This window comes from Rana temporaria, chromosome 5 (genome assembly GCF_905171775.1).
Source record: "Rana temporaria chromosome 5, aRanTem1.1, whole genome shotgun sequence".
Classification (NCBI taxonomy): Eukaryota; Metazoa; Chordata; class Amphibia; order Anura; family Ranidae; genus Rana; species Rana temporaria.
In genome coordinates this window covers 334,505,793-334,527,276 of record NC_053493.1, presented here as the reverse complement: position 1 = coordinate 334,527,276, position 21,484 = coordinate 334,505,793, and the positions used below count along the sequence as shown (strand labels likewise).

The 21,484-nt window shown below is 44.6% G+C and overlaps 1 protein-coding gene across 1 annotated transcript in view; it reads right to left on the bottom strand.

Annotated features, from left to right (window-relative positions):
• PREX2 (phosphatidylinositol-3,4,5-trisphosphate dependent Rac exchange factor 2) overlaps positions 1-21,198 on the bottom strand; it is a 370,987-nt gene extending 349,789 nt beyond the window's left edge. The window contains exon 1 of the mRNA XM_040354370.1: positions 20,776-21,198. Within this exon, the coding sequence (XP_040210304.1) occupies positions 20,776-20,904 (129 nt within the window). The 5' untranslated portion in view covers positions 20,905-21,198. The remainder of the gene's footprint in view (positions 1-20,775) is intronic.
• Between the last annotated feature and the right edge of the window lie 286 nt (positions 21,199-21,484).

Genomic DNA, 21,484 nt, shown 5'->3' with positions numbered 1-21,484 from the left:
ACCTTCCTTCCTCTATATACCAATACCATCCACCCCTTCTATATACACATACTGTATTGTACATTTGATCAGCAGTGGCACAGTGAGGCTGCATATCATGGGCACATGCCTGCGCTTTATGGGATAATGACTAAGCCCCTCCCCTTCATGACATTGTCAAAGAAGCGGAGCATAGGTGACCGTAAAATGATGCCCCCCCCCCTGGAAAAAGTTCAGCGGACGCCCATGCCTTACACCAGTTTTATTAGTTCAGCCCTAAGTTTTCCCTAAATGTATGAAAACTTTAGCTTTATCACAAAAGCTGCAGTGCAAAACCCAACCAAGCAGAACTCATCTATCAGTAGTTTGACTGGCGTAACCCAACATCTGACCAATGTAGTTTACAGCACTTAGAATATCAGAATTTCATTGCGCCATCTTATTGAATTAGCTTTCTAGCAAAGCAGCCAAATATCACATAGCATTAGTTTGCTCTTGCCTTGCAGATTTTACAAAAATAACTTATTAAATAGATTTGCCAGTGTAAGCTAAAAATGGGTCACAGCCAGAGTGGGTCCTGCTATTGCTTACAAGGAAGTGTAAAAGATGGAACATTTCAATGCATTTACAGGTGTAGGTCTACACCAGGGTCTGATTTCAGTTTATGAGGAGAACCCCTTTAAAGCAGACCTAGAGTTATATTTTAGGCAAATGAAGAATCACCATTCAGAGTCAAAGTGCTTTGGATCCCTTTAATTGTAGGCGCATATTCTATATATAAATATATATGCACATACATTTGCAGAATTATTTTTCTTGGCAGACTCTGTCCAGGAAAACCACTGTATCCGGGGTCAAGTAATAAAAAAAAAAGTAAATCTTCAGATGAGCTCCCATATGCTTACCAGATGCTATATATTATAATGAATGGAGTATACCATAATCTTTACATGAAACATGCCTAGTAGTAGATCAGAGAAAGCAGTGAACACACGTCACAGTAGAAGCTTGTCATCAAAGTGCACAGCAAATTCCACTGCGGTTTCACTGAAGCAAATGTGTTCTGGGTACTACAATTACACATTTCATAAAGCCTTTCATATTGTCATCATTTTCAGATACAGCCTGATAATTACTTGCATTCACCTTTTTAATGCCATAGCAAATATCTTGAGCCATCCAGAGAATAACCTTTGGATCTTTGAAGTCTGGATATCATTGCTCATTTTCATGCTGTGTTATCACTCTATTGAATGTCACACTTTCAATTCTCATTACATTAAAACTTTTAGCAGAGCCCGACGACTGATTCACAAAGGTGTGCATTTACTGAAGCCCAACACCAGCCACAATTTTTATTATTATTTAGCAAAAAACAATTAGAAGCTTCTGTCTTTTTTTTTTTTTTTTTTTTTTTTTGTATACATGTTGGTGAGAGCACCTCTAGCCTGTGACACCAGGACAAGGAATAAAGAGAGAAAAAGAGGTTTGTTAACATGGCGTGTGTTGTTGAGATTACAGTTAACTTTTGTACTCAGTATTATATTTTCAGATGCACACAACAAAAAACAAAAATGCCCCTGGGACTTTTAAAGAGCACACCTCAAGTAAAAATTATAAAGGTTTTTTTTTTTAACAAACATTTAAAAACAACAATTCGTACAGAAAGGAAATCACATATTAAATGTCAACGTATAAATAAATATTGCATTTTTGTCATAGACCTTTCCATGAAAACTGATTATGTCATGCAGATGACTGTTAGTCTAGGATGACTGTGCTGGGTCTCGACGCGTTTCGCAAGAGGGTTCTCGCTTCTTCGGGAGTAGCACAGATAGATGCGGATGATGGAAAGCTGCTGGCCCACTAGCTGGTATAATTTACTCTTTTTAAAAATTTAAAAAATGTGTATAAAAAATAAAAAATGTGTACAAAAAAAATAGTATATAAACAAATAGGTATAATACCCTATACTTATAAAAAAGATTAAAAAAATTTAATGAACTGTCCATAAGAATGAATGGATGAGTGCATACACTGCCACCCATGCCACAAAGCTGATCTCACCCCTGGGGAGCTGTGGAAGGGCAGGGAGAGTGAACCAGAATTCGGAACCGGAGCGGAAGATTCATATCCCAAACTGGGAAGGCCCACACACTGAGGGAGACACACAAACTCAACAGTGACTGGTGTATGGCAGGCAATACCTGTATCAGATGTGATACAGGTGTTGTAAATATTTCAGTGCATTGTATTACCTGCTACCAAAACTGCCAGTTCCAATCTGCATGTTCTGGATTGGCAACAGTGGGATGTCCCAGATGCCTGATCTCCATACTGATCAATATTCCAATCGCACAATTTTCTTGTAAAATGGCTCCTACAAAATGGTGGGTGCTGCAACGATTACCAGCTGGGTCCTGGAAACTTTAAACAATAGAACATATTTCGCTAGTACACCATGGATCGTCCGATTACGTCCAAAAAGGTTCTATTACAAAAAAATCACATCACAAAGGTGCAACATTTCGGCGTCGCATAGGACCCCTTCGTCAGGCATGTGATAAAAGATCTCCATACTGGACCAGCCATGTAAAATGCCCAGATTACCTAAACTGGCACTTGGAGAATCACTGATTTTGTTAAATTCCCTTATAAAGTATACAATTTACAAGCTGAAAATCTTTACTAAGAAACTGCACTTGACCATTGATGAATAAGAGAAGATCACCCTTTACTGACACAGAGAAGATTTACATTGATTTCAGTTTCCTGGCATTAAACACACTGCTCATTCTTCACAGAGCCATTGAATATGATCATTCTCCCGCTTTCTCAATCCCTGCAGTATCTTTTTCATCCGGTATTATAAGTTCTACATGTACCGGTCAAACACATTCTAAGAGCAGTGGGCACTGTGCTTGCATACAGATGAGTCAGGAAACAAAGGTTAAATTCTCTACACATTTTCAAATGGTTAGTGATGCCAAGAGGAGCTGAGTGGTCATTTCTGCACTATGCCTAATTTCCACCAAAATGCCAATTTGTTTTTCTCTTAAATTGTTTTCCTAATTGCTTCAACAGGTGAAGTAGATGTTCACTGCTTAACCAGCTTAAGTAAGTGTGTACCTGCTAATTAAAGGCAGATACAAAAATGTTTATAAAAGGCAGCAACCTAAGCAGGAAGTTAGCCACAGGGTATGGTTCCCCTGAGTGTTCCGAAGGGGGTGGGTTGTATAATTGTGTGTTCAATGGAAAAAAAAGAAAGCCAGCAGCAAAATAAAGGAAACAAGAAAATACATCGAGCTTTGACTCCAAATCTCCATTTCTGGCTCTTAACTGATTGCATTACTACCCAACCTCCCTTGGTTCCTTTTTACGTCTGTAAAAGCTTAGCTACTCCTTATCTCGAGATGCCTTTCCTCATCCTTCATAAGACCTATTTTTTAAACTATCAAGGTTCAACTATATTGCAAGATCCTAGGTTGGTGTTGTCCCTTTCTAGTCATTTTGTTTGCCTCGAGAAAATGTGCTATTTTTTTGTGCATAATGGGGACACAACCTCAAAAGACTTGACTAAATGTATGTGACTTGTCTAAATTGTATAAGCTTTAATAGGTAGATTCACGTAGGGGCGCCTAACTTTAGGGCGGCCTAGCCTAGTCTTTTTAGGCTACACCGCCGTAAATTAGTTAGGCTAGTAGTGATTCTCAAACCACTTACCTGCTAATTTTCGGCGGCGTAGCCTAAAACGAGCGGGCGTAAGCGTGCCTAATTCAAATGACTTGGAGGGGGGCGTGTTGTATGGAAATGAGGCTTGACCTCACGTTTTTTGACACTGAGCATGCGCCGGGCGACTACATTTCCCAGTGCGCATTGCGGCTAAGTAGGCCGTACGGGCCTATTGATTTCAACGTGTACGTAAACTACGTACATCCCGATTCGCGGACAACTTGCGCAAACGACTTTAAAAAATTTGAACCTCGCGGCGGGAACGGCGGCCATACTTAACATTGTTATTCCACCTCATAGGTGGAATAACTTTAGGCGGCCTATCCCTTACGGAAACGACGTAATGCGACGGTGTAGGCCTGGCGTACGTTCGTGAATCGGCGTATCCCCTCATTTACATAATCTACGCTGGCCGCAATGGAAGCGCCATCTAGCGGACAACAGAAACATTGCAAGCTAAGATAGGCCGGCTTGCGCCGTTCTATCTTAGCTTTGTTTAAGTGTATCTCTGTTTGAGAATACACTTAAACGCCGGCGTAGATTCAGAGTTAGGTCGGCTTATCTACTGATAAGCCGGCCTAACTCTTTGTGAATCTACCTACATATGCCTATACGTAGGACAAACTATGGACAATTACTTGACCCTGTCACTATATTATAGTTCCCAAGAGGAGCTATTCTTAGTACATGTTTACCTTTCCCGCTGCCTGTACCGCTAAACACCACTCTGATCAAGATAAATCATCCTTTGAAGTCCGCTGGGAAATTTACTCTTCTGATTGACACTTTTCAACCTCCTTGGTCTTCTGCAGCTCTCACTGTTGAAAGTCAAACCTTCGACTCATGGTTGTGTCTTCATTTGTTCATCTATCTTGGCATATCAGTGTAGCACTCTCCCCCCGAAGAGGCCAACGAAAATGACCAGGTCTCCCTTGATGTCGGACAGAGGCTGCTAGACACAGCGGCAAATGTAGGCTCAGTCTAGGGGATGTCTTTTTGCACAATTATTGCAGAAAACTTGAACAGGAGAGAGATATGGGTGCAGAATACTCCAAAATGTTAGACGGAATCAGAAGGACAAAATCCTCTTGTAGCAACATTTGCTGGGGGTAAGAGGAAAGGGCCAGCTAAACTAGGACTCTATCTATGCGAGCAGTCCCAGTCCTTAGACCCCTTTCACACTGAGGCACTTTTCAGGCGTTTTAGCTCTAAAAATAGTGCCTGTAAAGCACCTGAAAAGCGCCTCTCATGTCTCCCCAGTGTGAAAGCCCGAGTGCTTTCACACTGGGGCGCTGCGCTTGCGGAACGTTCTGAAAAGTCTTGCAAGCAGCATCTTTGGGGCAGTTTTGGAGCGGTGTTTATAAACCGCACCTAAAACGCCCTGCCCATTAAATGAATGGGCAGCATTGCCAAAGCACCTGCAAAGCGATTAGGGGGCTTTTAACCCTTTCTTTGGCTGCTAGTGGGGGTTAAAAGCTTCTAAAACTAGCGGTGCTTTACTGCCGACACCTGGCGCTTTCGGTGGGAAGTAGCCCTATAGCAACCTCTGGCATTTACTTACTGAAGCGCATGCACACCTGGAATCCACAATCAAAGTCTTACTAACAAGCCTGATGACAGCTTTTGCCATTCCAGCTCCCACCTACACTCCGCTGTGAAAATGGGATTCCCTCTTTAGGCCAGCTAACTCAGGTAATGACCTCCAGCAGGTATTTTTCAATCCACATTTCTTCAAGCCCTCAGCCAAGCATCTGCTAAGGCCCAACATAAGCTCTTCAGTACACAGGCTGCATCCCAGGGGCAATACCCAGACCAGAGCGCCCTGATCAAGCCTCATAAACAGTTATCTTCCCTGCCACGTTCTGGGTGCCCCTTCCCAGTGATTGACTGAGGTGCAATAAATATTCATAACTCAGTGGTTAATCCTTCTGGAAACCTCCAGGCAGAGGTAATTAACCACCAAACCTAGGGAAACCCGCCCAGACCAAAAATAACAGATCACTACTGAGTACAGCATTGCCAAAACAATAAATTAACCTTACGAGGGCAAAGCACTGACTACATCAATGCTTATGATAATTTGTAGCTTATTTGCAGCCACCTCCTGTTTACTTCATCATATGCTGCACATCATTTCTCAAAGTGCACTTCCTAATGACAACAGTGGAATTTGGAACAGTGTGCCATGTGCATTGGTAGTTTCATTATTAAAAACATTTTAAAGCTATGATCATATTTTAATGATTGGGTTTAAATATATTTTAACTAGCTATGACCAAGTAAGGAACTGGTATGGTACAAGATACAGTAGTGGGATAGCCATAGCTTATCACATACACAATTATTATATGAGCATTTCTGATGTTATATGCATAGATGTTTATAGTCATTTCATCCTCCCCAGAGAGCCGTCCCCTTACATCAGGGTCCCCAGAGAGCCCTCCACTTACATCAGGGTCCCCAGAGAGCCGTCCCCTTACATCAGGGTCCCCAGAGAGCCCTCCACTTACATCAGGGTCCCCAGAGAGCCCCCCTTTACCTCAGAGTCCCCAGAGCATGACTCCTAATATCAGGGTCACCAGAGAGAGGACAGGCAGTGAGCGATGATGTCATCTCTCTGCTGCCCATGGCTGCAGTGAGGGCAGAACAGTGGTGATGCAGGGTGGGCAGTGAGAGTTTATGTCATCTCTGCTCTCTCGGCGCCCGCCTCTCCCATGCTGCCTGCCCGCTTTCTGGCTCTCCCGTGCTGCCCCCTGCACGGCTGCAGAGAGGTCATGGCCAGGTAGTATGCTGCTGCCCTGTGGTTGGGGTCCCCTGGGACTCGAGGCTATGGGCCCCAGGTTCGGCCCTATAACACCAAAAGCCACCCCCTAGCGATACCACTGGCTGTCACTGAAACTGGCCCACTGAGCCATCGGCCCACCAGGAAACTCCCTTTAGTCCAGATGGCCAGTACATGCCTGGGTGTGAATGAGGATTTGTGGCTTCACTATACTACCAATATGCTCATAAAAACCCCAGTACATTTATTTCTGTAAAACTGAGCACAAGTCATAGGTTTTGGAAAGTACAAAAAGAAACTTCACAGTTTCTTTTAACAAAGGCTTAATTGTAGTGCATCACATATTGTTATACTAACGTTAGTAGAAAACACAGTAAATACATGTTATAAAAGGAAAACTCCATGAATTATCAATGAAAAGCACAGAGGGGGGTAAGTGTAATGTGCTAATTACTCTTATCTCATGCTCTCTATTATCAGCTCTTCTAAAACTGATAGGAACACAGTGGTATTCTTAGCTCAATGCTTTGGGGTATGCGCGCATTCCACTAACAGCCCCTGCTTTTTGAGTGCTGAATTAAATTAGTTGTGACAGTAGAAGTCAATTGCAGTGACCCTGTTCAGAAGATAGTGGGTGCTGTACAGAAAATTGGCTTTAAGCATTAGGTAAACACTACTGCTGCCGCTTTCTGTCACCGTGGACTTACTAAATGTAAGGAAAGTATACTATGACATTTTTCTCATAATGTACGTGGGTATTTTTTATGTGTCCATTTTACATGGGGCGGGGGGAGTTGAACTAATATGTGAACTTTACTATTACTATTTACTATAAACGAATAGCCGCGCCGTCGTCCCGGATCGCTCCCCGCGGGAATCCGACCGCCGCATGTAGCGGGGGGGGGGGGTCCTGATCGGACCCCCGACCCACGTCTAGGCAGGGACGTACAGGTACGCCAATGTGCCTGTACGTGCCATTCTGCCGACGTACATATACATGCGGTGGTCTGGAAGTGGTTAAACAATTAAAGGGGTTGTAAAGGTACAATTTTTTTTCCCTAAATAGCTTCCTTTACCTTAGTGCAGTCCTCCTTCACTTACCTCATTCTTCCATTTTGCTTTTAAATGTCCTTATTTCTTCTGATAAATCCTCACTTCCTGTTCTTCTGTCTGTAACTACACACAGTAATGCAAGGCTTTCTCCCTGGTGTGGAGTGTCATGATCGCCCCCTCCTTTGGACTACAGGAGAGTCAGGACGCTCTCTACGTTGCAGATAGAGAAAGGAGCTGTGTGTTAGTGGGCGTCCTGACTCTCCAGTAGTCCAAGGGAGGGGGCGAGCACGACACTCCACACCAGGAAGAAAGCCTTGCATTACTGTGTGTAGTTACAGACAGAAGAACAGGAAGTGAGGATTTCTCAGAAGAAATAAGGACATTTAAAAGAAAATGGAAGGATGAAGTAAGTGAAGGAGGACTGCACTAAGGTAAAGGAAGCTATTTAGGAAAAAAAAATGTACCTTTACAACCCCTTCTGTCCAGCAGAGGACCCCACACTGTTCTAGAAATTCACTGCATTTGAAAAATTTCCTACTGAACTGGCCACGTCAGGGTATGTCCAGCTTTAGGCAGGCTCTCATAACGCATAGTTATTCCCTGTACACACGATTAGTTTTCCTGTTGGAAAAAGTCTAATGAGAGCTTTTGGTCGGAAATCCCTACCGTGTGGGTTTTTTTGCCTTCCTCTGGATCAACTGTGGGTATGGAGTTGGGTGTATGGGATTGTACTGTGTTTTTTATTTTGTTTTTTTATTTATTTATTTTGTGGTTGGACTGGATGGACTTGTGTCTTTTTTTTAACCTGACTAACTATGTGTGTATGCTCCATCAGACTTTTTCCAACGGAAAAAACGCTGAAAAAACAGAGAGCAGGTTCTCTATTTTCCCCATCAGGAATTTCCTATCGTGTGTACAAATTCCGACGCGCAAAATTCCGATGCATGCTCGGAAAGAAATCGACGCATGCTGAGAAGCATAGAACTTAATTTTCTCAGCTTGTCGTAGTCTTTTACGTCACTGCGTTTTTGGCAGTCAAAAGTTCACCGAACTTTTGTGTGACCGTGTGTATGCAGAGCAGGCTTCAGCGGAATTCCGTCGGAAAAACCATCCACCTTTTTTCCGACAGGAATTCCACTCATGTGTACGGGGTATAACTGTCACATTTTGTTCTAAATCTGGCCAGAGATGGATTGGTTTTCCCCATTCAATGGGGAAATCCCCCCTCCGCACTGCAGTACCAGTACCATGGTCAGCATTTGCAGCCAATTAGTAGCAAGAGCTGATCAAGCAGAAATACTGACAGTCCTGTATGGGAGGAGTTGATCACTAGACCAACTAGCTCCTGAATGGGAACAGCCATAGATGGAACTAAATGAAAAAATGTCCTACTGAACTGGTTTATTTTCAATCCATGTATGGCCAACTTATCACAGTGGCTTGTGGTTAGTACTACTGCATGAAGCTTGCATGTTCTCATTGTGCTTGCATGGTTTCCTCCCACAATCCAAAGACACGGACACACGTGTGTGTGTGTGTGTGTGTGTGTGTGTGTGTGTATGTATGTGCAATAGGGACCCAATGCCGCGTACACACGATCATTTTTCGGCTTGTAAAAAACTGCGTTTTTCAGCCTCTAGAATTTATTTTATTTTTTTCCAACTTCAACATTAAAATGACGTTGCCCACACACGATCGTTAAAAAAAAATGCTCTAGCAAAGCGCGGTGACGTACAACACATACGACGGCACTATAAAGGGGAAGTTCCATTTGGATAGCGCCACCCTTTGGGCTGCTTTAGTGTTAGTAAAAGACGATTTACGCTTTTCTGTCTGTTACAGCGTGATGAATGTGCTTACTCCATTACGAACGGTAGTTTTACCAGAAGGTGCGCTCCTCTCTCATAACTTGCTTCTGAGCATGCGCAGGTTTTTAACGCCATTTTAGCCCACACACGATCATTTTTTACAACCCGAAAAACGACATAGTTTAAAACATCGTTAAAAAATGCATGTTCGGAAAAAATGTTTTTTTGTTTTTCAGAACCCGAAAAATTATGTGAAGCCCACACACGATCATTTAAAAATAACATGTTTTTAAAACGTTGTTTTTTACATGGCGAAAAATGATCGTGTGTACGCGGCATTAGATTTGAGTGTAAAGGACTAATGTGAATGCACAGTATGTTGAGCGCTGTGTAAATTATTGGTGCTATATAAATGCTTTTAATGAAGTAAAAAAAGAACAGAGGAATTCAAACTGGTGCCAATTTTAGGGAAATTATGCTGGTCAGGTAATGATCACCACTCCAACTGTGTGAGGGAGGGGCAGCACTAGGAGCCAATAAGATGTCCTGCAGGCACAAGGTACATTGTAAAAGGAGGAATGACAAGAGATATTCTGCGGCTCCTTCATTGTTCAATCACTAACCGGGGGCAGGGAGGTGAACATTCAAAAACAACAGAAAGCCTATATCTGCAGCTGTATAGTTAAAAAAAAAAAAAACAAGATTGAGGGCCAGATCCACATAGAAATGCCCAGGCGCAGCGTATCAGAGATAGGCTACGCCGTCGTATCTTACCTGGCTCTAAGTCGAATCCAGGAAGATTTCACGCCGTAAGTTACGGCGGCGTAGTGTATTTCTGGCGGCGGATTTGAAATTGGGCGGGTAGGGGGTGTGATTCATTTAAATGAAGCACGTCCCGCGCCAATTGAACTGCGCATGCTCCGTTTTGAAATTTCCCGCCGTGCTTTGAACTTAGACGTGAGTTACGTTCATCCATATTCACGGACGACTTACGCAAAAAAAAAAAACGGCGGCCATACTTAACATGGCAAGTCTATCTATACGCCGCAAAATACCAGCTTTAACTATACGCCGGAAAAAGCCGACTACAGACGGCGTTAGAAAATGCGACGGCCGCGCGTACGTTCTTGGATCGTCGTAATTCGCCAATTTGCATACCCGACACGGAAAACGCCACCCAGCGGACGCCGAAGTTTTGCATCTTAGATCCGAAGGCGTACAAAGACGTACACCTGTCGGATCGAACCCAGAAGCCGTCGTATCTTGGTTTGAGGATTCAAACTAAAGATACGACGCGTGAAATTTGAAAGTACGCCGGCGTATCAGTAGATACGCCGGTGTACTTGCTCTCTGGATCTGGCCCTGAGTGTTTTAGTAACAAGTGATAGTTGATATTTTTCTGGTTGATTTGTAGGCAGACAATCTCTGGCGTCATTAAAGGGCCAGAGTTCACCCTCCATGTACTCACAATATACAGTATTTACAACCTACTGTAGCTAGTGTTACTGCCAAGCAGATTTTTGGTGACCAACACAAAGACACAATGCACCAATATTTGCAACTTCTTTAGCCACTGTTACATTGTAGCTGTGCGTCGGCTTCTTAGTGAACGGAGAAAAGATCATACAAATATTTTGACTACAATCACAAAGTCTGAAATAAAATCTATCTATGCTTCAGTAAAGCCTAGTACATAAGGGCCAAATGTTGGTCGGCATCGGCTGGTTCAATAGAAACTGGCCGACATTCGGCCCGTGTATACTGGAGTCGATGCGACAGAAGTTTCGGGGGCATGACAGAAAAAGGTCTGCCAATGGGCTCCCGATCAGCGCTCTCAGCCGAACCGGAGTGTTCTAGTGGGGGGGGGGGGGGGTCCTCCTGTCAGAGCACAATAGCACAGCAGGGGAGATCGTTGTACTAACATTGGATTGGTAATACAGCAGCTCCGACCTGAGCTGTCAGGTTTTTTCCTGTTTAACCCCCTGTAGTAGTGTGCACAAGGCTTAATGCACACTAGGTGTAATTATCACCCAATGACCAATCACGACCCCTCAAAGCTCCATTATACTACAAGGGCAGGTTGATGTTTCATATTTCACCAACAGCTTCTTTTGCTTCACCAGGGAGTCCGAAAAAAACAGGAATTCCTCTCAGTGCCAAAAAGCTGTTTTATACAGACCAACATTTCTAAGGCCAACTCTGTTTTTCTGCAAAACATTATTATTTAATAAAAATCATGACCACAGGGGTCCCAATCATACCATATGCTTTGGGCTGTAATGGCAGCTTTGCCCAATGCGCAGATAGACAGATAAGGCAATCTGCCTGATGTCCTATCAGTACAGTTTTATATGGAAAAAAAGTGATACTTGCTGCATTCTTATTGTTATTCTTTATCGTACAGGTATGTATATAGGCATAGGCGTGCGCAGCCTATTGCATTAGAGTGTGCACCCCAAAGCTCAAACATACATACACGCAGGGCCAGCCTTTGGGGTGTGCAAGCTGTGAAGCCACACAGGGCGACATGGGCAACAGCGGCGCCGTGCGGCCACACAGAGGCGTATTAAGGGGGGGTGAGCCGCCCCCGGGTACCACACAATGGGGGGGGGTGTCAGACCGGCACCCCCTGCGTGATTGTATTACACCCGCGGGGGCATTTTTTTCCTCTTTGTGTATGTTTAGGTGACCAGGGGGCGAGGGGTGAAGATGGGGGGGGCGCCACAGGATTAGCTCGCACAGGGCGCCTGAACACCTAAGGCCGGCCCTGCATACACGTGTGAAAATTCATATAGGGCAGTAGAGCAGTGGACGGTGTCGTGGATGGTGTCAGTAGAGCAGTGGACAGTGTCAGTTTTTTAATACTTTTTTACAATTAATTTTCTTTTTTTTAAACTAACAATTTTTTTTACAATATTTTTTTTCACAATATTTTTCTGAGCCCCAATGGGGATCTTTGGTGAAATATCAGAAATCTAAATAGCAGGGCCGGCCCTACAATGGGACCCGATGGTACCATTGTACCAGGCAGCACTTTCAGGGGGGCAGCAAATTTCCTGCCCGCACGCCACCCCATTCCGCCAGCTCCACTCTCCACTCCACTGTGGGGCTAATTGCCGCCCGACCGCTCCTCCTTTTCGGCTCTCCGCTCCACTGTGGGGTTAGTTGCATGAATAGAGCCATAACAGGTCCGTTTGATACTCCTATATACATGTATAGAGCCATGATAGGTCCACTTTAGTTATCATGATATAAAATAATGGATGTGGGGGCATTTTGGTGAACGTAATTTTTTTTTGGGGGGGCAGCATTTCATTCTTGGTACCAGGCAGCACAATGTCTTGGGCCGGCACTGCTAAATAGACCCATGATGTCTAACAAAAAGAAAGGGACAGAGGACAGAGATTCCCTAGTCCCTTTCTCTGCAGCCAAGCAGCAGGGGAAATTTGCGCAGCACAGAGCGATTAGGGTGTGCCCAGGTGCGCACGCCTATGTATATAGCACCATCAATTTACACAGCATTTTACATGCCGTACATTCACATCAGTCCCTGCCCTCAAGGAGCTTACAATCTAAGGTCCCAATCTCGCATGTATACATGCACACACACATACGAAGGTTGATTTAGACAGGAGCCAATTACCCTAACCAAATGTCTTTGGAGGAAACCAGAACGCATGGAGGAAATCTATGCAATAAGAAGGGGAACATGCAAACTCACATGCAGATACTGTAGTGTCCTGACCAGGATGACCTGACTGGGACCTTAAAAAAGAAGTTCAATAGTCAATGCGTCACAGTGCCCCTACACAACGCACACCAGCAAAACAGAGCATAAACCATGCCCACTGGTGTGATTGGGCATACAATCTTGTACAATAAGGCACAAGAGAATAAAATAAATCAACTGCAATGTTTACCTAAGCTGTCCCTTTGTATTCTGTATATGTGTACAGATATGTGCCAATAAACGACTACACTGATATGTATTAAATCTTCACCATAGGCCCTGCTACAAGAATGGTCAGGAAGCGCTAATACCCAGAAATGCATGGACCCCAGTGATCACACTGTCTCTTTATGCTCCTCAGTACAATTGGGCACTGTGTGCTTTTGTGATATACAGGGGCATGCCATCCCATCCTCGCAGACCATCAAACAATCCCAGACTAAACCTCAGACGGAAGGAGGACTTGTATTTCTTTTTATTCATCCATCAAGTGTGACAAGAACATAACTGAGTGTCACTTCTTACATCACTAACGAGCACTATACAAGGCATCTCTAACATAAATTCTAAAAAGCTCCATCATTCAAAGCTTTAGGCCTAGGGTTGCCTCCTTTTCTTCAAGCCAAATCCAAACACTTTAGCGTTGTACAGCAATTTTGTTTTTGTAGTATATACTATAGGATTAGTATAAGACTTGGGACACATTTGGTTGTGCCAAGGAGAGTAATAATGTGTAATATGGCAGGATGGGGGGGGGTGGGGGGGGGGGGTTGTGGGTAGTATAAATAGGAGGGGTGTGTAGGTGAGGGGGAGATAAGAAGGATGACTGGGGATGGAAAGAGGGGATTCAGCAAAGATAGGTGGTAGGTTGGTGGAGTTGGATGGCATTCAGACAAGGATGGGGGGGGAAGGAATTGAATGAAACTTGCAGAGAGAAGGAAGCTTGCTCTATAAGGTGAAAGATGCAGATGGAGGTGAGCAAGGAGGCAATCGGGGAGGACCAGAGTTGGTGGTGAGGAGAAGGAAGAGGCTAAATCAGGAGTCTCAAACTCAAATTACCTGAGGGCCACAAGACAAGTTTCCATATCCCATGGGGGGGCCGCATGCAAACTTTCAAACTTCAAAAACAGTACTGGTGTCAGCGAACGTATTATTAACCCTGACCACTACACTGCACACTGACCACTACACTACACACTGACCACTAACCATCAGGGTACAGCACATCAGGGCACAGGGCACAGCACACATGAGTGCACAGCGCACATCAGGGTACAAAGCCCAGCACATCAGGGTACAAAGCCCAGCACATCAGGGTACAGCACAACAGGCCACATCAGGGTGAACGGCACATCAGGGCAGGGCATATCAGGAAAGGGCACATGGCACAGTGCAGGACATGGCACATCAGGGCACAGCACATCAGGACAGGGCACATGGCACATCAGGGTACAGGGCACATGCAACAGCACATCAGGGAACAAAGCCCAGCACATCAGGGTACATGGGGCACATCAGGGTACGTGGGGCACATGGCACATCAGGGTACATGGGCCACATCAGGGTACATGGGGCACAATCACAGCACATCAGGGCACATGGGGCATATCAGGGCACATGGGGCACATACGAGCACACCGGGGCACATGAGAGCACATCAGGGCACAATCAGGGAACGTGGGGCACACCAGGGAACATGGGGCACATGAGAGCACATCAGGGCACAGCACATCAGGACAGGGCACATGGCACATCAGGGTACAGGACATGGCACATCAGGGCACAGCACATGAGGACAGGGCACATGGCACATCAGGGTACAGGGCACATGAAACAGCACATCAGGGTATAAAGCCCAGCACATCAGGGTACCCCATGTACCCTGATGTGCTGGGCTTTGTACCCTGATGTGCTGTTTCATGTGCCCTGTACCCTGATGTGCCACGTGCCCTGATGTGCTGGGCTTTGTACCCTGATGTGCTGTTTCATGTGCCCTGTACCCTGATGTGCCATGTGCCCTGTCCTGATGCGCTGTGCCCTGATGTGCCATGTCCTGTACCCTGATGTGCCATGTGCCCTGTCCTGATGTGTTGTGCCCCATGTGCCCTGATGTGCTCTCATGTGCCCCATGTTCCCTGGTGTGCCCCATGTTCCCTGGTGTGCCCCATGTTCCCTGATTGTGCCCTGATGTGCTCTCATGTGCCCCATGGCACATCAGGGTACATGGGCCACATCAGGGCACAATCAGAGCACATGGGGCATATCAGGGCACATGGGGCACATACGAGCACACCAGGGCACAATCAGGGCACATGGGGCACATCAGGGCACATGGGGCACATGAGAGCACATGGGGCACAGCACATCAGGACAGGGCACATGGCACATCAGGGTACAGGGTACCCTGATGTACAGAGCCCAGCACATCAGGGCACATGAGAGCACATCAGGGCACATGAGAGCACATCAGGGCACAATCAGGGCACATGAGAGCACATCAGGGCACAATCAGGGCACATGAGAGCACATCAGGGCACATGGGAGCACATCAGGGCACATGAGAGCACATCAGGGCACATGAGAGCCCATCAGGGCACATCAGAGCACATGAGGGCACATCAGGGCACATCAGGGCACATGAGGGCACATCAGGGCACATGAGAGCACATGAGGGCACATGAGGGCACATGAGAGCACATGAGGGCACAATCAGGGCACATGAAACAGCACATCAGGGCACATGAGAGCACACCAGGGCACAGGTCAGCATTTACTTGTTGTTTTCTTCAAAGGCAGAGTAGCGCAGGAAGCGTCTGTCATAAGTTCACTTGTCTCTCATGTCACGCTGCTACTCCCCGGCAGCCCCCCCCTCTCTCTTCTCGTCCATCTCAGTCAGATAATGTCACAAGCAAATGGGGATGGACGTGAAGAGAGGAGGGGCCGCCGGGGAGTAGCAGTGTGACATGAGAGACAAGTGAACTTATGACAGACGCTTCCTGCGCTACTCTTCATGCACCTCGATCTACACTTCCGCGTCACCCGCGGGCCATTTAAAACTGGTCCGCGGGCCGCAAATGGCCTGCGGGCCGGTACTTTGAGACCACTGGGCTAAATGAATGGGAGAGTGGCAGTTCTGAAGTGAGATGCGGCATTGCTAGTGGGAGTAAGATCGAGCAGCATGTAATGTGAATGAAAGGCAGTTAGGTTGCGTTACAGTGGAGGTGGACCAAAGCATGAATGGATGAGGACAAGTGAGAAGAGAAAACAGTGCAGGGGGGTAGAGTGTAAACTGAAAGTGCCGATGGAGGGGGGTAGCTGGGGGTGACTGTTATAGGGAGAATCTTGATGAGATTAGCTCTGTATAATGTGTAGACACATGATGCAAAACCCGAACTGTCCGGGTGAATCCCAGACAGGTGGCAACCCTATTTAGGACTCATGCACACGGACACTAAGCAGCTCCTATGTGCTGAGGCAAAAAATCCCTGGCACTTTCTGGTGCCCAGGAAGCAGCATGTATCCCCTACAGCAGGCAATACAAGTGAATGGCTGTATGTGCCCATGCTCAGCTGTTCACATGCGGTGTGCCCATGCTCAGCTGTTCACATGCGGTGCTTCTCCCCCCAAAAAAAGTGGCACATTTGGGGAGAAGCACCATCCATCTATACGTAGATGAACAACGATGCAGAAGCCATCAGTGTTTATCTGTACAGCCATTCACTTGTTTTGACACTATGTGGCACATGTGGCTCCCTGGGTGCCAGAAAGCACCAGGGATTTTATGCCTCAACACACGGGAGTACATAGGTGCTGATAAGCGTCTGTGTGCAAGAGGTCTTATTAACATAAGATGGTAACTACTTGCAAAGAACAATATTTACATTTTTACAAGGACCAAGTTATATGAGCATATTGTATATGTAGTACATTGGTGGACTAAGCCACACTCGAGTTGTAACCCCTTTGTCTTACTTTTATCTATACATAAGCCTATAATAAGCCTTACCTATAGATAGTGGAAATATCTCCTAAACGTGCGTCATTTAGGAGATATTTCATTTGCAGTGCGCCAATGTCATCATCGGCGCATGTGCTGTGAAGAAACGGACCTCCGTGCGGGAAGTCTGGGTTTACTTCCTCTTTAAATCATATGCTTTGGGCTACTTTGGGCAACCCTGCCCAACGCATAGACATGGCAATGTGTTTTATGTCCTATTGCTTAGGTCCATGCCAACATGCTGCACTGGTGTGCTCTGGAAATAAAGTAGGACACACTGCATTTTTATGCAGCGTAGCACTTTGCAATACAATATACCATAGCTCCCAACTGTCCCAGATTTCGAGGGACTGTCCCTGATTTGGAACAATGTCCCTCTTTCCTCCTCATTTGTCCCTCATTTTCATCTGATCTATATAGTTATATATAAAATGCACTTTTAATCTTTCAAAAAGTGTTTCCCAGTGCTAAACCTTTCACCCAAATTCTAAATTGCTGCATTTGTCAATTTTAAAGTGGTTGTCAATCCACTCTGACAACTTGCACCTACAGGTAAACCTAGATTAAGGCTTACCTATAGGTGCAAGAAATATCTCCTTAACCTACATGGTTAAGGAGATATTTGCAGAAAACACAGCACCGATGTCTACAGCGCATGCGCGCCATAGACAACTGCGCAGGCGCACTGACCATCCCGCCGGATCGGTGATACCCGGAAGGCGCTTGGAGGGGACATGGTGGCGGCGGCGAACGAGAAGCGCTTTGGGGGCTTCGAACGGAGGTAAGTCATTCATAATGAGCTAGTATGCTATGCATACTAGCTCATTATGCCTTTCTCTTGCAGGGTTTTTTTTTTTTCAGGAAAAAAAAAAAAGAAAAGAGGGTTTACTTCCTCTTTAAAAGCCAATATAAAGGAATAGTAGTAGTAAAAAAAGCCCTTGTGGATTTGATTAACCATTTTTTATGGTTAATTCTCTTAAGGGGGTGTGGAAGGGGGTGTGTCCTATGTCTACATACGTTTGGTAGTAGGTGTCCCTCATACCTATCTCAAAATGTTGAGCCGTATGACCATATTGTAGAGCTGGGATGCATAAAGCTAAATGAAATGTAAGGTATTTTTTTCAATAAAATTTATAAAAAAAATAAAAGTAAACAGTGCTCTATAACAATACATGGCACCACCCCTTTACAGCGTAAAACAGCAGGCATGCATTATACAGAACATACTGTATGAGAATGAGATTTAGCTACCCACATAGATTAATATTATACTACATATTGTGGCTGATCTCTGACAAGTGATCAGTGACATCAAAAGCAATCATGCAGCTTTAATTCTACAAATCCCAAAGTGAAGAGCTTATTTCTGATTGGTCGATATGATTCTGCACACTTTACTGCATTAAGTCATTAAATGATGCCTTTCTAGTTATGTATGCATTACTTTCATAATACTACAATTCAGATTATTGTCGCTGAGGTTATAATAATGCAAAAAGCAACATGCGGTAAATCTTGCACCAACCAATCAACTTTCTTTGTTAACAGCTGATTGATATGAGTTACTGTGCCTTTGTCTTTTCCTATGATATGTGAGTAAGCCCCATTATTACAAAACAAGATAATAGTTACACTTTGGTTCTCACAAAAGCATTACACTCTGCCAAACGATTACACACTGGCCATACACTTGGCAATTCAAATCTTAAAAGCTGAAAAATAGAAAGCAATTGTACCGTATATACCAATCCGCCAAATACTCTTTTGATCATTTTCATCTTCATCCATTGCAAAAGCATTTTGATCAGCATTTCAGTGGTTATACAACGATTTTCACAGTGGTTTTGATCACATGATGGTTCAAATGTGGGAAAATATTAAAACGGCGTATGGCGAATCACTGCAAACGTTCAATTCCTTGCAATTATTTGTTTTTTTAAATCAACATTTTATATGAACATTTCCAAAACTGCCAAATGTATGTGCAGCATAAAGGTTTATGGAGATCATTATCTTCCCCAGTCTATTTGTGAGTGTCACCTTTTGTTTGCACTTCTTTGGTTCCTTCTGATAATCCAGTTACTCTGGCTGTCTGAGCAGTGATAGAAAACATTCCCCATCCCCCATCAAATACACAACTCACCAAGGAACTCCAGGGTCCCCACATAGTCCCTTTCAGTCTTCAATAGCTCACTGAACACACAGACCCCGAGCCAGACCTGCAATTTCGACTCTACCAACATGCTCGGTCGTTGCTGACATTTGTTGATTGCTTCTAAACATTCGAACAAATATCCGCACGCCTAACTCAGATTGATCAAATGATTGTTTTTATTAGATCATTTATATTACAATTGATAGATTTGCTTTTTTAGATTGATATTTTCAGTTGATTGTTTGACGCAGAACAAAAGCGCTGCGTTGCATCGATTTTAACTGATGATAGATCGATAGTTTGCGATAGCTGGTATCGGAATTTATTGTAAATCGCTATTTAATAAATAATGTTTACTAACCACTCTACCTCCACAAGTCAATTGCCTCATTTAAAGTCCCACATTTCTTTCTTACGTACGTGAACCCAAGATGGTGGTACATTTATTGTGCCTCATTTAAAGTCCCACATTCCCTTCTTACGTACTTGAACCCGGGATGGGGGTACATTTAGTGTGCTTCATTTAAAGTCCCATATTCCTTTCTTACGTACTTGAACCCGGGATGGGGGTACATTTATTGTGCCTCATTTAAAGTCCCACATTCCCTTCTTACATACTTGAACCCGGGATGGGGGTACATTTATTGTGCCTCATTTAAAGTCCCATATTCCTTTCTTACGTACTTGAACCCGGGATGGGGGTACATTTATTGTGCCTCATTTAACGTCCCACATTCCTTTCTTACGTACTTGAACCCGGGATGGGAGTACATTTATTGTGCCTCATTTAAAGTCCCACATTCCCTTCTTACATACTTGAACCCGGGATGGGGGTACATTTATTGTGCCTCATTTAAAGTCCCATATTCCTTTCTTACGTACTTGAACCCGGGATGGGGGTACATTTATTGTGTCTTATTTAAAGTCCCACATTCCTTTCTTACGTACTTGAACCCGGGATGGGGGTACATTTATTGTGCCTCATTTAAAGTCCCACATTCCTTTCTTACGTACTTGAACCCGGGATGGGGGTACATTTATTGTGCCTCATTTAAAGTCCCATATTCCTTTCTTACGTACTTGAACCCGGGATGGGGGTACATTTATTGTGCCTCATTTAAAGTCCCATATTCCTTTCTTAAATACTTGAACCTGGGATAGGGGTACATTTATTGTGCCTCATTTAAAGTTCCATATTCCTTTCTTACGTACTTGAACCCGGGATGGGGGTACATTTATTGTGCCTCATTTAAAGTCCCATATTCCTTTCTTATGTACTTGAACCCGGGATGGGGGTACATTTATTGTGCCTCATTTAAAGTCCCATATTCCTTTCTTACGTACTTGAACCCGGGATAGGGGTACATTTATTGTGCCTCATTTAAAGCCCCAAACTCCCCCCTCTCGATTATATCGCTATGAATATGGTCACCTATAGAACCATAGGAACCACAGAGCGCAGCAGGACCAGACATGTCAACTGGTTGTCTGAGCAACAGTAGAAAGCATCCCGCATCCCCAACCCCATACACAACTCACCGAGACAAGGAACTCCAGGGTCCCCACATAGTCCCTCTCCGTCTTCAATAGCTCACTGAGCACACAGACCCTGAGCCGGAGCTGCCTGTCCACATCCCTTCCATCACTTCTATGATGTTCCTCGGTCATGTTCCAAGAGTCAGTACTGATCACCCACAAAGCTTACAACTTTTCCCAACTTCTGCTTTACTTGGTGAAACTTTCTAACACTCTTTCTTCTTCTTCAAAGGCATCACTGCTTCTCCAAATCAATCCAATCCAAAAGAGATCCTTGTGAATAAAATCCTATAAAAGCTTAAAAGCGAGACTTCTAAACAAAAAGAAAAAAAAAAAGAAAAAGTTTCCCTCTGCCTGCAGATATCCAGCCTGTGGTTTGGGAGCAGAGCAAGTAAAATTTGGACATTAATCAAAAGATTGCATCCATGTGACTCCAACCCCTTCATCCTGGAACCAGCCTCCCTCCCCACCACCCACCCCCAACAGTGCTGTCCCCTCCTTCATCCTCCAATGAATGGCAGGAAAGAGAGCAGAAACCTTGGGAAGTCTATCGTGCCAACAATGCCCCCTCTGCACAATCACAGCGCAGGCTGAACAAGGGACCAAGATGGCAAAAGGATGTCTGAGCTCCAGTTCAAGTGTGGGGCAAAGGCTCAAGGCGTCTTCCTAGGCATAGGCTGAGCTCTGATTTCCAGGGAAGATAGGCTGCAAA